The sequence below is a fragment of the Xiphias gladius genome, chromosome 1 (genome assembly GCF_016859285.1).
Source record: "Xiphias gladius isolate SHS-SW01 ecotype Sanya breed wild chromosome 1, ASM1685928v1, whole genome shotgun sequence".
NCBI classification, from domain to species: domain Eukaryota; kingdom Metazoa; phylum Chordata; class Actinopteri; order Istiophoriformes; family Xiphiidae; genus Xiphias; species Xiphias gladius.
Genome location: NC_053400.1, coordinates 7440756 through 7463868, shown reverse-complemented (window position 1 = coordinate 7463868; position 23113 = coordinate 7440756). Strand labels below are relative to the sequence as shown.

General features: G+C 38.9%; 2 protein-coding genes across 2 annotated transcripts in view; one reads left to right on the top strand and one right to left on the bottom strand.

Annotated features, from left to right (window-relative positions):
- The window catches only part of cep89 (centrosomal protein 89), a 60773-nt gene that overhangs the window by 8498 nt on the left and 29162 nt on the right, over positions 1-23113 (bottom strand). Inside the window, exon 17 of the mRNA XM_040136695.1 lies at positions 1518-1666. Coding sequence (XP_039992629.1) covers positions 1518-1666 — 149 coding nt within the window. The remainder of the gene's footprint in view (positions 1-1517; positions 1667-23113) is intronic.
- zgc:165481 (uncharacterized protein LOC100073327 homolog) lies at positions 1759-22335 on the top strand. The gene is made up of 2 exons (XM_040139666.1): positions 1759-1822; positions 21590-22335. The coding sequence occupies exons 1-2, from the start codon at positions 1759-1761 to the stop codon at positions 22333-22335; spliced, it is 810 nt and encodes a 269-aa protein (XP_039995600.1).

The following is a 23113-nucleotide window of genomic DNA, read 5'->3' as shown; positions in this document are numbered from 1 at the left end:
ATCCATGGTGAGGACAAACACGGATTACAATTGGTGTTGCTTTTCCTCGTTTGAGAGCGCTGAAAGAAGAGAAGAGACTGAGGACAGACACAGATTTCGCTTTACTGCTCTTGGACAGGGTAGGATTTGTAAGGAGCAGGCTATACAATTACTCTACCTAAATAATGAATTATTGTCTTGGAACTGTGCAAATGTCTACGTATTCGACAGTGTTTGTGTAATTACTGTCACTCCCAGAAAGGGGAGAAAAAGTTCTGCATTGCAGTTTTAAAGTATCTTTAATGTGTTTTTGGCTGTGTGGAGGCAGCACAATAAATTGTAGACACAGAACCCTGTCTCCAAGAAATTATATTTCCTTACAACTAAACTAAACTCTGGCAAACGTGTTAGCAAACAGCATGCTTAGACATCCAGTAGACACAGAGTGACATTGGTGTTAATATGGAGCTGTGTTTCTGGTATGTAAGTCCATGTTTACTCTCCTTTTAGCTCTGTTTTTGTCTCCACCAAGTGCTGAAGAAAATGCCTGGATTTTTAACTGCTAAATGCTCCACTATGTTCACAACCTAACAGCTAACTTTGTTGGTCTTTCATTTGGTGCTGAGCAGGTAGCGTACAGTGGGTTCATCTGAGCTTTTTGCTTAAAAATAGCTACGTGGTGCAGCTGGAAATGACATTGATGAGGGTGGTGAGAGTGATGCAAAAAAGTAAATTTGCAGGCAAACAAAAACAATAAGATAAAAGATGCTTAAACACACTAGAGCTGAGGGTACCTGCAGAGTCAGGTGATAATCATCTGTCAGTTCATTACTATGAACCCTTCTTACATACATAATAATAAAAATATTGGTTACACCCTTAGCAGCTTTCAATTTGGTCATCAAAGACCTGTGAGTATGTATGGGGTAAGGCAGTTTACAGTTGAAAAAATAACCTATGTACCAACAGTACTCTGTTGGACAAACTATGTAACTACAACATGGTTCCTGAATTACCTAAAAGAAAATCATAGGCATTTCTGTACTGCATTTCCTTGTTATTTACTGTATAACCCAACATGTATAGTATGTGGATACCAGTAAATTTATTATAAGGTAAAACCAGACGATAATCAGACATGCTGATGTCGGTCAAGCTTTAGTGTTGTGTGGTCATGTGGTCTTGTTGAAACCTGAATTATTCTTTTTAAAGCAAATAATTAAAAGAAAAAAAAAAGACAGATGGTTTCAAAAGCTGGAAATTGATCTTTTATTCTAGACATCTCTTTCTGTTTCTAGTCAGCAATTCATTTGTTGATGTAACCTGCTCTGCCTCCATGCACACCTTACTGCTAACTCTCACTGCCCCTGGCCTCCCTCCTTTTTTAAGCTACACATATTGCCTCGCTCTCCTCCTCCTCCTCCTTTCATTCACACATTCTCTCCCTATCCTCCTGCCTTTTTCTGCTTGCCTGCCTCCTACCATTTCACCTCCACTCTCTCCTCCCTCTCTCTCTCTCCTCCTCACTCCCCTCCTACCGTTTGGACTGCAGTAGCCTCTCCTCAGCCTCCTGTCTTTCTCTTAGCAGCCTCTGCAGGTGAAGGATCTCCCTCTTGTAGGAAGCTGTCCTCCCCTCTGCTGCCTCCTCCAATGCTGCCAGTCTGGTTGACGACTGCCTCCGGTGCACCTGCACATAACATACAAACACAGACACACACACACACACAGACACACACAGGAATGACATGTGGAATGTTGCTATGAAAGAGGTGGATTTACATGAAGGACAGCGCAGCAGAGACAACTGGAGTGGAGGAAGGGGAGTCACACACATTGGGACAAGGTGAGGAACAACACACACACACACACACACACACACACACACACACACACACTAACCTGCAGACCTTCTGTAGAGAGGCTGGTGTGAGTGCATCTGTACTTCTACTGGATTTGGCATTTATTTGTTTAAAGTGTTTGTACTTGTGTTTTTATGTGTGTGTAAGCAAATAACAGTTCTGTTTTGGAATCATATTCAAGGATTTGACAACGACTGTTGAGCTGCTGACAGTTCATAACTACTGCTCTTAGTGGAGCACATGCAAACTCATACAAGGGGAAGACATGTTTATCGTTATGTGGACTAGTTTACTTCAGCTAATGCAATATAACACTCGTGCCAATAAAGCAAAAGGAGGGGCAGTAAAGTTAAGAAATAATCAATGAAAGAAAACCTTGTAAGAAGCCAGAGGAAAATAAAGATGCACAAAAAGAAACAGAGCAAGTAGATAATGTGTGTTGCTGCTCTGTGCTCTACACATTTGAAGATTTAGAGATGAGAAAAACAAGGTCTGAATAGGGACAGAAAGTCTTTGTGTTTGACTTCTGTCAGCCAATTTATTTGTGTGTGCATTGGAGTATGTCACTCTGTCTGCTTGGTAAAGGGCAAAACAAACATATTGTTTCGACTCTTTTACCCTACATACTCTTATATTCTCACTGGCTTTATCATTGGCTTGTTTGGAATTGATTATTAGACATTTCGTACTGGAACAGTTAAGCAAAGTGATTTATGCTTTAATACTGGTGATGATTTTCATACTGATTTATCTATAAGGCTGTACTTCTGAAGCTACCCTGCCCCTTTCTTTTAAATATAGCAATTATGATACCAGATCAGAGGACTGGTGAGTTGTAATTATTCAAACATGATGGATTCGCACAAAGCATATTTTACCCGCAACTGTTCCTGACTGTTGTATACAGAAAGCAACAGGGAGCACCTACAAAGCACTTAAAATGTGGCCAATCTTTATAAAGCCTTGTTTTTAGAAAAGCACCAACAGGTGTTAGCAGCTTTTTCCTTAACCAGCCAGTTAAAATTTGGATTCATTTTCTACCAACAATGAAAAATTTGTTATTGTAATAACTGAGTGCTGTAGAATGAGTAGAATGCTAAACAGAGGGATGACATACAATGGGGAATCAGGTAGCAAAGATGAACAGTTTCTTATGAAATAAAACTATAAGGTATCTTTTCTGAACTTTATTACCCGTTGGATGACTTTAAGGCTATAATATTTCACACTTTCTATGATTCAGTTTCAGGTTGTGGTTTTGAATGTGTGCACGTGTATGTGGCTGACAGTTTTATATTTCTTCACATTTTCCCCTTTCTTTCTGATTTTGCGAGTGTTTGGGTCTCACTTTAGAAAGAAAGCTTGGTCTCTTTCTAGGCTATCTGATGAAAGATGGGAGAAAAAGAGATGAAGTGCCCAGGACAGACTTGAGAGTTGAGAGTATGTCAAAATGATTTTTGCTCTGTGTAAAAAAGACTTGATGAACAAGGAAGTCTGTAAAATTAATTTTTAAGTTGAGCAGGTCTTTTGCAAAAGCACTGAAGAAGAAATGAAGAAAAAGAGTCAAAACATACATTTTAATAGGTTATTTAGGAATTAACTATGTAATACATGAGAAAAATGGCTAAATGTATGTGTTTGGTATTGTTTGTATGTACTGCTCCTGTGTTAGTCCATACTATACTATACTATACTATACTATACTATACTATACTATACTATGGTCTATACTAAAGTCAGATCTTAAATTTGTAACAAAACCAACAAGTATGAAATTTAAGAAAATCAAAAAAGAAAACAATAACTTACTATGTCCAGTTTTTTTTTTAGTAGTACCTACTGTCTAAGTGAATTAATGCAAGGATAACTAGGAAACAACCTTGATTTTTTTTGTTTTCTTGTTTAAGATGAGTTCTATGATGCCATTCTGTCATGATGGTACTTGTTCCCTGGTGGTACCATTCTTGGGGTTTCCACACATGGCAAATGGCTATGATTACATTCAGATTTTGTCATACACCTGAGAACATCTCTTGCTTCTCTGACACTGGTATATTTCCCCTAAAGCTTTGAACATTTTTCTTTAAGCAATTAAGCACTGTCAGTTTCAAGAAATAAATATATTCAATGCATCATCAGACTAACAACTGTAAACATCTCAAAGATTGGGCTTTTCACTCAACCAACTTTTGACAATGTAAGAATGACTCAGATACAATTGGGTACACAGCTCATGACCAAATTAGCACAGAAAAATAATCAACATGTAGTTAAAATTAAGTACATTAGCATTAGTACATACATGCCGCATGCCTTTGTTATATTTTATTCAGGCTTCAGCTTCTAAAGAGCTGTACAGGCAATATAAGTTTACCCATTTAATTCTGCAGACTTGACACCTTCTCTGCAAAGGAACATCTAGGTGGTTATTAGATACCAGCATATGTCATCACCCCTGCTATAGTATGACATACTCAGAAGCCCTTTGAGGCAAATTTGTGATATTGGGCTATATAAATAGAATTTGACTTAAGCGTCATCAACAATGACAGACTATTTATCCTTACCCTTCTGCATGGCCAAAGATTGATAGGTTCAAAAATCAGCATCATCTTTACAAGTAAAAGCTCCGATTCCGTAGGTGTAACTGTGGCATCAAAATATTCATCTGAAATATATCTAAATCTATTCCTATTATATACAGGGGCTTGGCCAGTTAAGAGCCTTAGACTTCAATATGGCCCTGGCTCTCTCCCCGACCAGCATGCTACTTCCCAGTTGTGTTCGGCAATTAATGGAAATGGTATTATATGTTGGAGAACTATAATCTAGGCAGCAAAATGTCTCAAAAGCTTGGCCTGATTCTCCATCAACCCCCCAGGGAGGCAGCAGGGCGCCAGCATCAGCCCTATTGAAGCGGTGACATTTAGCCCTCACAACAAGCTGAGCTGAGCAATGCCAAACAATACATCTCCCCTTGTAGCCGTAGCCCAGAGGCTGGCTGACCTTCTCCAACCAGTAACAACAAAAATACTACAAATTCAGAGCAGACAAGCACTTTTTATACTACATCCCAGTGAGAGACTTTAGCTACATTTTTTTATAACACTTGCCTCTCCAAAGGTTTCACTAAGCACAATTCTCTTTATGTAATCACAGCTTAGAAAATTTCCGTACAAACACTCTCTTTAACTTCTGGCTACAAGGTTTTCGGCAGGGACTGAGAGTTGCTATCAGTCTCACCCTGTTTCTGTTAATTCCAACATAGCATTAAACTATTTTGTACTATTTTAAATAAGGATATGAGCTCCTGTTATATAGGAGGGTTTTGAAACCAATTGTGTGCTATTTTGCATGTGGGCCTTAGCTTTCCATGTATTGTGCTTTATTGTACGTATAAGAATTCACCTTCAAAATTGTTGGAAGTACATTTCAGCCAGCCAGCTCACTTTAAATGGATTTCTATGTTATGTATTTGGCATCCAAACTCACTGACAATAACAACTATCCCCTGGGGCAACCTAGTTCCTACAGGTGGATGCTGTGGGTGAGTGTTGAATATATGTGGCTAACAGTACACTTGAGTTGTCTACTTCGACTTGCTCACAGGCTTCACACCATTAATTTTCTAAAATGACCAGTCACTGGATTCTTTTGTTTGTCCATATGAGAAGTCAGCTAAAGCTGATCCTTTGGGTCCTGCCACCTCCTCGAAGCCAACCATGTCTCAGTACTTCCATACTGTGTGTTCTGCCTTATGCTGAAATATGATTTGTGCTGCAGCCAACAACGGCTACAGCCTGAATACAGAGTCTCTTGGGCCTCTTTTAAGACTATTCTATAAGCACCGTCCTCTCTTTCTTTCCTCTAACCTGCCATTATTCTTATTAAACATTTGCAACCTCATTAACATCATTCTATTTTTTCCATTTCATTCATTCACAAATCCAAATGATGTTTAAATTCCCTGTAGCAATAACTCCATTCTATCAGCTATAAAACATCATTGTGTGTGTAAACAGATTAACCTTTTCTGCTGAAATCAACGTACTCCATTTAATAAAAGACAAATGGATACACTGAATGAGAGCATGGTGAGACAAAAGAATACAATACAGGAAGTTAAATTTAATGGAAGAAATAGGATCACCTGATGTACGTATGCAGTGGAGCAAACGGGCATAAAGTTGTGGCTGAAGTAACAAGCAAGATACTATATTGTTTCCTACAGTACTGTTTGTTTACTGGACAGCTTCCAGTGGTAGACAATGCAAGAGTGTGGTGGCAATTCTAAGCTCCAAGGGGTGAAGGTTATAAATTATGACATTTCTCCTCCTAAGCCAGTGGTGTGCAGCATAAAACTCAATGTCAAGGAGGATCTGATTTGCCAATTCCAACGAAACTTGCTGTCATGTCCCTCTGGTTAAAAATCTGTGATCTGCTTGGGAGTCAGACTCTTGTGAAGAGTCTACAGTTGTGTGGTGATTTGTTGGAGGTTGGCTTGAAATGGCAACCGGTAATACTGTGTCTACAATGTATTGTAATGAATGAGGCAGGATAAGTAAGCCTTTTTTGTCTGTTGTATTTGAAAAAACTGGATCAGCTAGTTGACTACTGTGGAATGACAAATTCTCAGCTGACTTCTTAAGATGGATTTGTGCTTCTACGACAGTATCACAAATGCTACGTCCATGGATTCTGTAGCTACGATGGAAGTACTGACTTGTGCCTCCTCAAAAATGTATCTACAGGAGCCATGGAGAATCCCAATGAAAAACCACAGGAAATATGACTGGTCAGATTGCTACCATAGCTGTTTCCAGCGAAAGGCTTCCAACTGTTGCTCTGTATCACAAAGTGAGCGAAAGAATAGAGATGCAATTATTTTGTACTATTATTTATGTTTATTATTTTGTATTATTGTGTTATTTTTGTATTTTGGCCCTATAGTAATCATCAAATTAAATTCATTGCTGCACTATAAATATATTCCTACACTGTATTCTTCTATGTTGGGACAGCAGAAACAACCTAACAAAGAACATAAATCCACCTTTATTTAACATGCCTGCAAAAACTGTGATGAGCCAGCAGCTCAGATTATATGCTTAAATGCTCCAATTAACACATTATGCAACTTCAACCCTTTTGGTCATCTTATTTTCATATTATGGTTTTACTGTCAGTTACCTTAAGTTTTGTTCAATCAGTGTTTACACATCCTATTAGTACTAGCTTATCTGAACATTTTAGCACCTCTGTCATTGTTGCATTGGGTTCTGTTCCGTTAGTGCTCACTTTTCGCGCTTCCTCATACTCTTGTGTGCATTGCCTACATTAGATGGCAGGGAGCTTGCAGAACTGAGCCACATCCCCAGACATAGGGTAATTGCTGTTTTATGATGAAATACACTTTGACAAATGTGGTCCTGACAGAGTATTGTTTGTGTTAAATGCGTCATTTTAGATCCATAGATTTGCTTTGTCACAGCTAAAGACTGATGAAAATTGCCTGAATATCAGTCCAAATTACACCAACTAAAAATTTTTAGGGATGCGACAACTGATTATACAGCAATGTTTTTGGATGAATTTACCAATCCACCTGATGAAGCAAAGGTACCCACTGTTCTGTCAGACAAGGCTGGGTACTACTTATCTTCAGCCCTATTTACTAAGAAAAGTCAGTAGACTGTGTTTGAAAAGTTTTGCAGGCAAATATGCTCTGGGGTCATTCAGCGATGTTTGCACTGCCTTTTTTTTTTTATATTTTCAAACTTTTATATTTTTTATATAATGTTTTTTTCCTCCTCTGTTTCGAACCTGCCTCCTGACAGGAGTCTAATCAACCAATCAGCATGTTTGAGGGGCAGATCTGCTGGATGCATTGCTGAAATTTGGAAGGTTTGCACACTGGTTCCTCTGTGACCTATGGTTTTCCTAATTCCCTTCTCTACCTTCTGCAATGTATATTTGCAGAAGCATAATTCCAGTTTAAATTGCTAACCAGTCAAATTTCCAACTAAAACTTTTTCAACCTTTGAATAAATGTCCAAAATCCCAAATCCCAGTTTGGCCCATTGAGACAGAGTTGTTTGACTGGACATAATGTCAAACATTTGAAAATGAAGGGTTGCAAATGTACATGAATCAAATTAGATACATAAAAAAAAAAAAAACTAAAAAAAAAACACACTGAAATATGTGTATTTGAAGCATAATTCCAGTTTAAATTTCTAACCAGTCAAATTTCCAACTAAAACTTTTTCAACTTCTGAATAAATGTTAAAAATCCCAAATCCCAGTTTGGCCCATTGAGACAGAGTTGTTTAACTGGACATAATGTCAAACATTTGAAATAGGAGGGGTGTAAATGTACATGAATCGAAATAGATACATAAAAAAAACCACACTGAAATATGTGTATTTGAAGCATAATTCCAGTTTAAATTGCTAACAAGTCAAATTTCCAACTAAAACTTTTTCAACTTTTGAATAAATGTCAAAAATCCCAAATCCCAATTTATCCCATTGAGACAAAGTTGTTTGACTGGACTTAATGTCAAAAATTTGAAATAGATGGGGTTTAAATGTACATGAATTGAAAAAGATACACAAACAAATACACTGAAATACGAGAATTGATTTAAAAGCAGACCTTAAGAAATACTAGAATATAAAGCCCCTAGAAATCTCAGTCTCACCAAAATATTATTAGAAAAGGGCAAAGTTCTTGTGCCATTTTTCAAATGAATAAATCTAGAAAGTACAGTTGAAGCTTACTCTGTGTATTTTAACAGGCTAACTAAAAAAAATTAGGTAAGTTTACCAAATAGCCTGCTCTGATTTTATACATAATTGTTATAAACAAGGATGAAAGATCTGCCAACAGCAGCATGAAGGTAATCCTCTGGATCAATGGTATAATTCAGAGAAGCATCACCTAGCAGATATTCTGACAGCAAAGGTCAAAGCTATCATCAACAATCTATGCTGAAAATAGGAGGACAGAGAAAGGACAGGGGTAACAGACAACATAAAGGATTGGGAGGATAAGTATACCATCTTGCCTGCCATAAGAATTGATAAATCACAAGCTATACACATGCATACAAATGTGTAGCTATCTAAGGCTCTGTTCATACCTCTGATGCGCCTTGGGTGATCTGATCCGAAGCGGAAAGCTCTAAGTACAGGTGTGGATGTACCCAAGACTCATTGAGGACAAATTGAGATATGATCACTCAGACCACATTCGGAGGTGGTCTGGGCCGCATATGGCCACAGTCCTATAGAAGTGTGTACTTGAATATATCTTGGGCCACATTGAAGGACTGCCTACTCAACTTACGTCCTCTTCATGAGCAGATGTATGTACTGATTCGCAAACAAATACAAGTCGTACAAATTGTGCAAGCTGGCTTTGTCTGCAACGTCTGAATATTTAATTATTATTTCCAGCAGACTAGGCACAGGAAGTGCATTGCTGCCTCCCGCAGGTTAAAAACAGCAACGCATTTGGTATTTGCAAAAAGAATAGATGTACGTGTTTATTTGCACATAGAGCAGGGAAGTGCGATCCAATCCCAGGTGATCACTCGAAAAGCATGTGGAGACACATTCTGATGCCAAGTGCGAAGTGACGTACTTAGAGCTGTCCACTTGTGATCATATCATCCAAGATGCATGTTAATTCCAGGTATGAACAGGGCCAAAGAGTTTAGGAACAGCGGGGTGCATTAGGGGCTTTTTGTGACATTTGTGTTGTGGGATGCCTACTGTAAGACTGGCAATAAAAATGTTGTAGAAGGTAGATCCTCTCCAGGTGTGTTGTTAGTCACATGGTGAGTTAAGAGTTTTTTTTCACTTTTTTATACCTATCAAACATGCACTTGATAAATTTGAGCTTATCTTTTAGGTTCAGTTTTTACATTGTAAAATACAGCAGTTCTGCACTCGAATGACAAATTGTTGACACATGTAAGGGAAAGATTTTATTCCAAAATGAATATAACATTGTCAGTAGAATTGGACAAAGTCAGACTGTTAATTTAAACCCACAAAGTCACCTAACAGCACCTACCAGCTAAAAGCAAAAGCAAAATATATTTTGTGAATAGAGAACATACTGTATATATACACCATTAACTGGTTTTAATGTTGAGGCTGATCGGTGTACCTACTATTTTACCCATATCAAATGCTACAGGATAAATGCAGGTAAACACAGTGTTTGATCAAATTAATCTTGCTAGGATCAATGCAGAATATTGGCTCTTTTGTAATCCTTGCTGTAAAAGTCCAGATCCAACAGAGCATCTGGGGTTCAGAGTTGTACAGACGTCTGTAGCTATGATAACACATCTTAGATTTTGCTTTTATCTCGATGATCAAAGTCTTTTCCATTACACGACAAAACCTGTTGAGCAAAGCACTTCTTGCTTTTAAAAATACCAATTTGTTACTGGCAGTTGTTTGTAGAATAATTTAATGTGATACGTTATTGATTTTTGCAAAGCGGACATTCTCCTCTGGTTTGACCTCCTGTGAGTGTTCAGGGTCAACTACAAAAACAGCATGAATGGAGCTGGTAGTGATTCAGAATGACTTGTTGGTTTGTACATACTGTTCCAACTAAGTTATCCAAATTAAACTGCAAAATACATTGATTGAAGCGATCTTTAGAATGACACATTTTCTGATCCAATGCCACTCTTGGCAGGACAACAGGATTTGTCAGTGTCCAAAAACATTACAAATCCATTTTGTGACAACACAATGGTTAAGGTTTGGTTAGGTTTAGGCACAAACATTTTATTAGGTTTAGGGAAAGATCATGGTTTATGTTCAAATACATTTGGTGTAGAATTACTACTTTGCTAGGTTTAAGGGAGCTTCATGATCATGGTTACAATTATAATCATCGTGATAAGGTTGTGGAATGATCATGGTCAAAGTTAAAGGAAAAACATCAGGGAACAAAAGTGGTCTCCTATGTTAAAGCCTAATGTTTTGGTGACCCAACCATCCATCCTGATCTCCTCCCTACACAAAATGTTTCGCTCTATAATACCATCACCTGGGTTACTCTTTTGCACCCTTCATAATTACCATGGCCGCTAGAGGGCTTGGTGATTTAAATGTCAGCATTTTGTTTTGGGTACTTTCTGAAATGACTTATGCTGTTGTTAACCTTGGGAGGACAGTCTCATTCTAACTGCATGTGTTAAATTAGCATCTGATTTATAAAGAGCAGCCCGTTACACAGTATTAACGCTACAGGGGTAGACTGACACACACATAGCAACTGGTCCAGAAGATGCTCGAATGGGATGTAGATGCCAATGACAAGTCTGATGAACCCTAAGGTAGTTGCACTCTAATGCACACTTAAAGGCCACAAACTCTTTTTGTCTGCACGACTGTCACATGTAATTGTATAATCAGCTAATATTTACCTAAACTTGAATCATGCTTTGCCTATTCATTCAATGTGCACCACAGATGTAATGAGTGACATGGAAGCTGTATCCTTCAGTATCTAGTATCTATTGTATCTATAATCCATAAATGCTTTAATACTATCTTAAGGCCTTTCCATTTAGTTAACTGAATTATAAAACCATCTGAAGGCGGTACGACAGGTATTCGTGCTCAGCAGTCATACGTTTAGTTTTTAAATGAAATCTAGTGCACAGTCTAAATGAAGCGTAATTATGCACACCACATCTACTATGAGTACCTTGATAGACTGTCTATTTCAAATCGATCTGTTATTGTTACTGAAAAAACAACTGAAGGAGCATTCTAAGAGATAGCAGCATTTCCCATACATAGGCTCTTGGGTGGCCCGCAAAGGTAGAATAACACCCTGGCAGGTAGATAAAATCACCCAATTTCAACTTAAGTAAATCTTACATTAGAATGCCTTATTTCACTTTTTTCAAACTAACTAATTTAACTAATTTCTGAACACAGACCTGTCTGAGATGCATATGCTGCAGTAACTAAGTGGGGACTAGAAGCTTGTCTGTGCGCAGCTGTCTAGCTAGCGTCTACCCATAGCCTGCATGTAAGGCGTTTAAGGGGCATCTGTAAATTGTAGCTAGAGAAATTAACCTGAGTTACACTCTCCCCCTCTAAACCATGGGTCTCATTCACATTGATCACATGCCGCACCACCTACCAGTAAGTAAATTCTCACCTTGTGGGAAACACAGGCCTATTTTTATGCCTCCGTGCCGGCGATAGCCATGGCTGGAGGGATTATGTTTTCGGGTTGTCCGGTCTATCCCATTCTGACATCTCGTATGTGGCTTTGATTTACAAATGAACATTTAGCCCACTTTGGAGAAAATACTAAGATATATATCTTGTATCGCAATTCAGCCTAAAAATACAGAGATGTCATTTTGGGTCTACATCGCACAGCCCTGGTGACATCTACCTATCATCAAAAATGCTCTCTTGATTCAGACTTACTTGTTTTTGTTGTTCCACTGAAGCTTCTTCTTTTTCTCTCCAGTATTTTGCACAGGTTAAATGTTTTTGTCTTGTCATCTGACTTGCACTTGGTTTTCTTTTTGGTCATGTAAGAATCACACTAGATAGAGACATGAATGAAATTGCAAATTTTTTCACGCAGTCCTATTGTTATGAACAACATGGTGTGATAGTGCAGAATCAGATGCATACAGGACAAAGGTGCACATTAGGGTTTAAATGCAACTTAGACAGCAGCTTAACTGAGCAAGCCTAAATAATACATATCTAGATGCATGTTAGATGTTTAGTAAGTCTGGACCTCCATATCTTGTTCAAGGATACTTCAAAACACACTCTATGGGTAAAGAGTAGTCTCCATAATCATTACATAGCCCAGCTCATCCTGCTTATTACAGTGTATGTTACTGAAAATTCCAATATAATAACAGTGCCTCCCCAGTGTTTTCTAGAGAACAATGTATAAACCTACTGTATGTGTGCCACAGTAAGATGTAATTGACCTCTAAATTACTCTGGAGAGCAGGAACACAATTTTATTCTTTCCAGTGTCAACTCTCCCCCAATCTTCCAGTTCCTAAATGTCAAATGTCAGCTTCCATCCACCTGCTCCACTGTGTTATTCCTCGTCCACAGTGGAGCTACATAACCTTTTCAAATAAACGATATACTTTCCAAATTTAACATATTTACCTTGAAGACCAACTAATAAGTCAATCAACTTGTGAATAATTAAGTCAACTAGTCAGTTAACTCGTCTGTCTTTCAGTACACCATTCAATCAACTGCTCAGTCAGTCAGAACACACAAACAACACTAGGAAACTTTTCTCCTACATTCTTATGCTTCATGTGGACTCTACAATGCTGTATTCTACCACACTATCATTCCATTAATTACCAGTGTCTTTGATCATTTATTGCCTTGTGGCTCATCTATCACTCCTCAATATAGCTGTAGCTGCCCTTTATTGTACCACCACACTCCATGTATGTGCTCTCTGTTATTTATCCCTCTGTCTAGCCTTTGGCCTATCAGCTCATATCACACTGCATCTGTACCATCCCACCATACATTGTACGCAGTTAGCTAACAACTTAAGCAGCCTGGTTCCCTAGCAATTGTCCCAGGGTATGATGCAGAATTGTTCAGTGGGAGACTGCTCACCTGCTAATTTGATATTCTACCTTACCACTGAATATCTTTGAATGTCTGCATAGACATAAACATTATTTACTGCAGGGCTAGTGTATTAGATGCCATTGGTTTTGGCTAAGTGTAACAAATAACCTCCCTATGGGTAAATATAGAGAGATGTTCAATTTTCAGAAATAATTTATATATCACAGCATACAGATGGATTTGTAAAGAATTTTTCCAACAGAGAAAAGGCAAAAATAATTTACATGTACAGTAAGCAGTCTACGTGTACTGTAAATAAAATATGCTATGGCATGCTTTTCATCTCTATTTGGCCACAAGACTGCATTTCAGAGGGGAAAGCATTGCCTGGCATGACTAGGCCCACCCTATTATGCTTCAGCAGCGCATCACCACAGTCTTCCTTAACTGCTAGGTGTAGGCGTATGTGCTAATAGAGATTGTGTTCACAGACTTTCCAATGCCAAGCTGAAAACAATTTCAGGATTCAGAAATTAAGAATCTGGTAGCAGATAAAGATCGGAAAAACATAGTCATTTGTTGAACCACAACACCTGGGCAGTAAAATGTCCCAAGTCACCCCATACCATAACTTCTCTGGACCATCCAACTGGTTGGTCTGTAAAGTGATGATGGCCAAGATCTCCAAAAGGCATAAAGTTAAAGATAAAACATTCTTTTCAACATTTTTAAGCAAGATTGATGTATATTTTCTTCTGTTTTGTGCAAGTTTAGAGTGAATAAAGGAAAAAAGAACCATACAAAATAACTCAGATAACTTTTACCAAGATCTGAGACCTTAATTAGCTTGTTAAGGCTATGGCTTGTTCACAACCATCGTTAGGAAAGGCCAGATGATGAAAATTTCAAAGCTTTATAAATACTCTGACTCCTCAAACCTTGCACCAACAATCAGCAGCCATGGGCTGCCCATTGCTGGTTATTGTTGCCGCCTAGCACTCTAAAAAATAAAAAAAATGAATGTTCATAATTTAGGAGAAGGCCATAAGAAGATAGCAAAGGTAGCTGTTTCCTCGGTTCATAATGTAATTAAGAAATAGCAGTTAACAGGAACGGTGGAGGTCAAGTTGAGGTCTGGAGGACCAAGAAAACTGTCAGATAGAACTGCTTATAGGATTGCAAGAAAGGCAAACCAAATCCGTTTGACTGCAAAAGACTTTAAGGAAGCAGTCTGGAGTGGTGGTGCACTGTCCTACTGTGAAACGACACCTGCACAAATATGAACTTCATGGAATAGTCATCAGAAGGAAAACCTCTCCTGCGTCGTCACCACAAGATTCTGCGTCAAAAGTTTGCAAAGGAACATCTAAACAACCCTGATGCATTTTGGAAACAAGTCCTGTGGACTGTTGAAGTTAAAATAAAACTTTTCGGCAAAGGAATTTTTGGAGAAAAAAGGGTGCAGAATTTCATGAAAAGAACACCTCTCCAACTGTTAAGCACGGGGGTGGATTGGCCATGCTTTGAGTTCGTGTTGCAGCCAGTGGCACGGGCAACATTTCACTGGTAGAGGGAAGAATGGACTCAATTAAATACCAGCAAATTCTGGGAGCAAACATCACATCGTCTGTAAAAAAAGCTGAGGATAAAAAGAGGATAGCTTCTACAACATCCTGTTGTAGACACCTCAAAATCCACAAAGGATTCATAGGTGCAGACTGAAGATTTTGCCATGGCCCTCATAGTCCCCTGAACTAAACATCGTGAAAATCTCTAGATAGACCTCAAAAGAGCAGTGCATAAAAGACGGCCCAAGATTCTCTCAGAACAAGAGATTCTGTGATCTCACCCAAGAAAGAATGGGTGAAAATCCCCAAAACAAGACCTGAAGGACTCTTAGCTGCTACAAAAAGTGTTTAAAAGCTGTGATACTTGCCAAAGGGGGTATTACTAAGTACTGACCATGCAGGGTGCCCAATCTTTTGTTTTGGACCCCTTTCCTTTTTTGTTATTTTGAAACTGTAAAAGATGTTTAAAATATTAAAGAAATGTGTAATCTTTAACCTTATGCCTTTTGGAAATCAGTTCATCTTCTACACACTTAACTATTCATAGTAACAGAATAGTTAAATGAGTACCCAAACTTTTTCATGCCACTGTATTGGTAGTGGTAATGTGCCATCAAGGTAGCAATGAGCCAATAAAAAAGGAGAAAAAACTGATATAAACAATATTGATGATGTTTCAAAACATTTAAAAAAGGCTTTGAAGAAGGTGCTGGGTCCTTTCTTTACAATTTTTATTTGTCCTTGACTTGACTTGACTTGACTGCTCCTGGGATTGATGTAGTAGGAGCTGTTTTTTTTCTGACATCTTTCTGACATGTTTAAGACAGCTTTTTAACGCAATAGACTGGTGGCTAAAATATTTAACAGTCAGCAAGTCACAGAGAGGCCCCCTGGGCAATTGCCAAAAGCACCATCCACCTCTTCAATCTATATTTCATGGTCATGAATGAATGAATGACCGGCTTTTCTTTATATAGCATCTTCCTGTCACAAGGGAGGACCTGTTAATGACCAAATAGAGAGGTAAAGTAAGAAGTAACAGGAATGAAGTAACAGCAACTATAGGTCACTAAAGCACTCAGTTATTTTATGGAGGTTTAACCTTTTTAACCTCGTTGTCACAACTGGGGGATCACAACAGAATGCTTAAGAATGCATTCCATCTTACTGTAGTAGATATTAAGAATAAGAGGAGCACTAATTATACTCTATATACAGGATGTCCATGTCAGCTTGTTCTAGTGGGTGATAATAATATCCACACACAACAAACAGCTGCAAATAAGCACCATATGTCTTCAAAGTGGACAGGGGTATTGCCACTGAGTAGTTGTTACCTAGACTAGAGATAAAGACCTCAGCTGCTCAGCTACTCTTGCTCAGCCATGCTGATCATGGGCTGGCTACCCAGAACCATATGGGTGGAAACTTCAGACCTGAGAGAGTTGTGACCAGATCTAGACACATGATGCCCTTAATATACCAATCAAGCAAGGTCCAGAATCCAACTGGGGCATGGGGTTCTGACCCTCTGAAGATATTTCATGACTGCTTTTGTGAAAGGTTACATGTAAAACAGGCTCTAAGGATTGATATCCCACGAGGACCATTGCTAGGTGACAGTGAGGACTTCCACTAACAGCCAGCCAAAACGATGCCTGATCTGTGCTACAATGGCAAGGTATATGGCAGACCCTCAGAGATCAGGGGTGATGATTGTCCCTGAAGTCAAAGATGCATGTTTCTCCCACACCAATCAGCCCATCAGGGAAGTGTCAAAACCCTTGTATGCAGGAAAAACTGCCCAGTTCCTCTCCCTATACCAGATCAAAGGGAAACAGTTTCAAAGGGCTACATCTTGCCTAAGCATCGGTCTCCTACATTTGAGTGTACTAGGAACAACATCTTCAAGTTTTATTAAACTTACTGTCAGTGTTTCCCAATATTGATATTGTGGCATCCTGCCACAATATCAAAAATTGATCGCCATATACTGATTTTCTATTTTTTATAACTATTCCAAATTGGTAAAATCTTATTTCACTGTAGAGCTGCTTGGAGCATATTGATTCATTAAGCCCCCCCTTGCCTCACTCTCTCTCTCTCTCTCTCTCTCAAACCGGCCCGTCTGTGAATAGTCCGTCCTCTCCATGCACACTCTGAATCAAAACACGATCATGTGTAGGAGGAAGGATTGTTGTTGGCTAACTGTTAATCAATATCGATTGCTTATGCAAGTGGATAGGTTAATCTTAAATATGTAACTCAGACGCTGAATATTTGCTCCCTCAATCCAGATGAATACTGAACAAGACTAGGTCAAAACCTAGTATGTGGCTGGACCACCCTTTATCTGTTTGCCTCTGTCCTACTCTCTGTGCTAACATATACAGTTATGTAATACAGCCAAATTCCCAATAAAGCGGGTCTCATTTACATGTTTTTCTGTTTCTGTTGTCAGATAAGGGAACAAGTATGAAATAGTGACTGAAACGTGGCCCATTAAGACCACATGTTAACCAGCAGTCACTTCCAAGCCATTCCCAAGGTGCTGCTTTGCACTGCTAAAATCCTGATTTTATGCCCACGACGTCGCCTGACAAAATCCCCATACACATAAGTTAAAGACAACAGCAGTGCTGTAATTTCAGCTATATTTACGTGCAAAATGATCCCTCAGAGAGAAAGTTAAAAGCTCAATCACATGTGTATCAGCTGCCGTGCGGTGAATTGAATGAGACACATAGAGAGGTGTGCCAGCAGAGGAAAAAGCTCGACCTCGTGCTCGCGGGGCAATACTGGCGACTCTCTTCTACACAAAGAAACTGAAGTTAATCCAAAAAGTTGCTAGATTTGTCGGTAGGTGCTTTTGTGAAGAAAAGTTTCTAAAAGGGTGTGAAAAGTCGGTAAATGTAGAGAAAAAGGCTCTAAATTGGCAACACTGCCTGTAAACACCCCCCTGATGAAGCAATTAAAATGGCTTGCGCCATTTCATTTTGAAATAGCAATAACCAATGGTGTAACTTCAGCACTTAATCAGCGGCATTTGGCTGACTAATGGTGTACCTTTATCAGTCAGTCAGTCAGTCAGTCACCGACATTCATGTTTATAGAGCTGGCCCCACTGTTGTGGCCCAGCCAAAAATATTTTCAAAGACTCAAAAAGGCTCGTCCTGAGGAAGCGCAAAGGCGATCTGGACCAGAAGTATTAACAAAACAGAGTACAGAGAAACTTAAAAAAACACGTGGGAAAGCTTAACAATCTGACCAGTGTGACTAGCTATTCAATTAATTTCTTTGGAATATTTCCAAGCTTCAACTTGTGCTGCTGTGGCAGCTGAAGTAGCAAGAGATGGCCAGGAAGGGATAGCAGTGATATCATGAAGAGAGAGATGTAAGAGAGGAGAAGGAGGACAGCAGCCAACATGCTGCTGTGGGAGACACAGTTAGGCCAGAAGCAATAGGTGAGATTGACAGCAAACACCGAGATAGAGCTGTCAGCTACTAACACAAATAGAGCCTAATTCTGTGGGAAACATTCTACTGTCATGATAGCATGAGTCCAGCTACAGGTCATGGTACTGTGTCTATTGACTCAGCCTCAGACACAGCATGTGCTCTATAACCTCATTTCTGGCAATTGCTCCTGGCACAACTGCCCGTTAAACCCACCAAGGCAGAGTGGCCATATGCTGACATAACAAGAAAACCCCAACAACTAAATCAGTCAGTTGAAAAAAAGAAACTACTGTATATTCCTCTACCAGTAAGAAATTGGTATTCATATTTCATGTTTTGCTGCAGGTTATTTCAGGAGAAGAGACTATAAAAAAATAAATGCTATTATCCCTAAATATGTAGAAGCAAACCGAACTTTAACAAGACTAGGTTAAACACAGTCTTATCAGTTACCACCACCAAGATGATTGCTGTTGGACACATCTTTGACACAGCACACCCTTACACTTATACAACAACGACGATATCTGGAATGGAGAGTGTTTCTAGCATACTGAAAATTACAGACCCTCTGCTAAGCAGCTGATCCCCTTGGGGTGATCTCACTGTATTTCACAATTCTCAGAGTGGTAGTTTTAGTTTACTAAAGAATAAGAAGAGTTTCGGGCCTTGCCTCTGGTGTTGGGTTATCTGACAACCCATCATGGCTCAGATATATTTTGTTATATAAGTGCTACAACAATGTGAAAGTAATAGTGGAAACTGATCTAATCAACACATCAAAGCTAAATGTTTGTGGAATCAGATTTGTTATATAGCTTCTATTTGTTGTACAGTATGTTTTGGTTTTTATTATTTGGTCTCGTCAGTCTCTAGACTTTGTATGTTCCTGGCCCTTTAGACTTAATGAGGTGGGAGAATAAAGCGATTGCTTCTGTGCTAGTATTATAACACCATAACAAACCATAGGTGTTTGTTATAGTCCATTAACTGAGGATGAATTAGTCTTTATGTTTAGGATTTTAGCTGGGCTCATGCATCCATAGTCAGGGCTTTCTTTATATTATTATTTCTGTGTCATGGCTAATTGTGTCGTTGCTCTCGAATTCTCAACCAGGGTAATGCCCAATGAGTTATTTTAGAAGCTCATGTCAAGGTATATTTCTTGTTAAACACAAGTTCAGTTGGCTTTTCTCATCAGGGTGTATAAGGGCACTGTAAGGCTAAGCGTAAGAGTATGTGAGTCTATGTGGTTTGTAATCTTAGTGTAATTAGTAATTTGCAATTGGTAGGTTTGTGCAACTAATGTTAAACCTATGTGATGGTATGGTATTTCTGGCTGGAACAAACAAGGGTGTTACTGCTTGGTATCAGTATCCACATACCAGGATAGCAGGGTCACACAGAGGTTTGAGAGTGGTTTCTCCAACCGAAAGGTCACAGGGTTTATCTTTAACCATCGGTCCAAGACACAACTTAAATAATAACATGACATTATTATTACTACTGCATCTATATTAGAACATTTTACTGATTGTTTACCAGCTCATCAAAATAGTATCACCGTACCATCATATAACTACCATTCCAAAAATTACCACCATGCCAAAATATTAAACCCCACCAAAATATTACTAATATGCCAGTATCATTGCCCACTGCACCAAGCCAGTTCCACTCTATGTGATGTTACCAACAAACCTTACCACCAATTCAATATGTTATCACCATTCCTTAGCAAAATGCCCTGAATCATTAGTCACTTAACAAAAATGATAAAAAAAATATTAACCTGAATTATTAAAACTTAAGAGATGATGTTTCCAATTTTAAATTTAAAAATGCATGTTTAGACACAAGGCCATAATGAATCAAGAACAACTAGTAACATCTCTTCACCATCGAATTCAGTTTCACTCTCAACAGCTTCAAAACATGTGAACCAATCTATAAATCTACCTAATTTAAGTAAGAAAAAGGATAACAGGCTATTGATTGTAAAAATGTATTAATCAAAGAGTGGACATGCAATGTAAAATAGCTTGTAGGAAATAAGTATAATTAAGCATTCTTTCAATATTGATATTTTAATGTATTATCATTTTATGAAGATCTTGAAATCTTAAAAGACCTTTTACAGTATGTCCCCTCAGGTGACCACGATCTACCACAGTAAATGTCTGGGGCAGAGTAAATGCAGTGGGGGTTCCTTAACATATTCATGCTTTGTGTCTATAGATGCATGCTTACAGCCATTTGACCTTATTAATGATTGAAAATTTCTTGTATCAGCCGTTTACGACTTCAATAGCTGTCAGCAATTATGTAGAACCCCAGTGAAGCTGCTGGCATCAACTAGAACTGATACAGGTGTGACAATAACAGGCGTTGATAACTTGCAGAAACACTTGCGTAAACCTTAATCCCATATCATAACTTGAAACTGTCTTTATGGCTGGTGGGTGAAGACAAGTGACTACTATGTTTAAAACATGTACATGTAAAACATGATAATGTTGTGTGAAATGTGATATCAATAATGATGCCTATATTTTCTATTCTCTCTCTATTCTTCAAAAACGCTAAAACACTAATTTGGTCAGTGAAATTAGTCAGTATAAACAAAATAGAAGGGAACAGCTTTTAACAAAAAAATTAATTAGCTCTATAGTTCTGCATCCTAACAAACCAAATAAAAAACTTAACAAGGCTTTATATCATCAAGGGGACAACAAATAAACAAAACTAAAAGCAACAATGTAAAAGATTAAAGTCAGTGGTCATTTAATTAGGAACTGCAACAACACTGTATTCTACACAAACACTGATTAAAAAAAAATATTTGTTGTCACCTTAAATTATTCATCAGCAGTAGGTACAAAGAGCAGAAGCAGTCGGAGTAGAAGACAGAGTCCTGACCTTTTCCTGCTGGGCAGAGATAGATCTGACTACAGATACTTTAGTCAGAACCATCCGCTTGTTTCAGTGCCATCTCTAACCTCCTATTCAAAGTCACATGTAATGCTGGACTAGATAAAGATCATTATCCCTCTAACTCTCTTTTTCTCAATCTGTCTCTGCCTTTATATCTTTCACCAGAACATGACTTGAAGATGAGCTGCCCTCAGCCTGAGTTGGAGGAGAAGGACTTTTCTCCACCAGAGGAATTAGAGTGTAAAATCTGTTACCAGCGCTACAATGCCCACAACCGCAAGCCTAAGATCCTGGACTGCCTGCACAGGGTCTGTGCCCGCTGCCTCATTAAGATCGTGGACATTGCTGATGGTGCAGGCTGCATCTCCTGCCCCTTTTGCCGACACCAAACTGAGATCACAGAGTTCGAGGTATCTGCCCTGCCTGACGATGCTAACATCATGTCCCACTTGGCAGTGAGGGACAAATCCTGGAGCTCCGACCACAACAGGGAGGTGATCCTGACTCCAAAGAGTTTCTCCTCCTCTAGCCCATCTCGTGACTCCTCCAACTGCCTGGTAATCACCATTATGGAAGTGCCGAGGGACTCACAGCACTCCCCTAGCCACAACGGCAGCTCTGACATTTATGCTGAGCAAAGCCTGGACTCAGTATCGATGGGTTCCAATGGGCCATCTGATCAGGACGCCCTTTCTAAGTTCTGTAATCATGTCCCACGCATCCTGGTCTGGCTGCTGGGTTTCTTGTACTTTGGTTCACTGCCTCTAGGAATCTACTTGTTAGTGATCCAGAGAGTAACTCTGGGTATTGTATGTGTTAGCTTGGTGCCATCAAGCTTGACAGTTTGCCTGGTCTATGGATTTTGCCAGTGTCTGTGTCAGGGTATGTGTGACTGCTCCTCCAGGGGCTGATATGATGCTACTAAACTGGTGGTCATAAGATAGGAGAAAGTCAGCTGCAGAAAACAGGTAGTTGGTTTGTTATGTAGATAGATATGATGCCCGAAAGTGAAGGTGATGCCTTTTCCTTAACAGGCGACTGACTGACTACCAGTCAGTTATTTTCATGCAAATAATAGGCCAGTCAGAAGACCTAAGAAGACCCTCTTCAATGATGGTCTGCGCTTTTAGTCTAACTAATTAAACTCAGAAACCAGTTTGGTCAGAGCCATTGACAAGGTCTGTTAGTGGGAGCAGCGTCTATACCTACATTTCTGTGCTGTTTTTTCTGTGACTTTATTTGTGTTGTGTTTTGCGTATGACCTAGTCTAGCGTAAGATTTGACAGCAGACCTTTAATCATTGACGTACAAAATAACAGCACGGATAAAGTCCTGGGCCCTCATTTATCAACACTGTATACCAACATCTTGCAATCATTTTTAACTGAATGGTGGGATTTACTAATTTGTAACTTTACCTTAGAACGCCTGTACATTTTGATCCAGCTCTAAATAATTAATACACACAGCACCTTGTTGTGAAAAAGGAGCCCTACAAATGAAATACTATACACCAAATGGCTAAGTTATCTATATCACATGGTCCACATGAGCATACTGACTAGTCTACATTAAAAGTTTGGTAATTTACTTGGTTTTATCAGGACATTTCTAAATCAATTAACAATTGCATTTACTGTTTGCTTGACTGAACAATTGCCAGTTGGGGGCTCAATTTTGTAGGTGATT

Excerpts from the sequence above, each read along its gene's own strand:
- zgc:165481 (XM_040139666.1), top strand. The coding sequence starts at position 1,759 with ATGAAGGACAGCGCAGCAGAGACAACTGGAGTGGAGGAAGGGGAGTCA. Across the intron at positions 1,823-21,589 it reads GTCACACACATTGGGACAAG|AACATGACTTGAAGATGAGC; the intron begins GTGAGGAACAAC and ends ATCTTTCACCAG.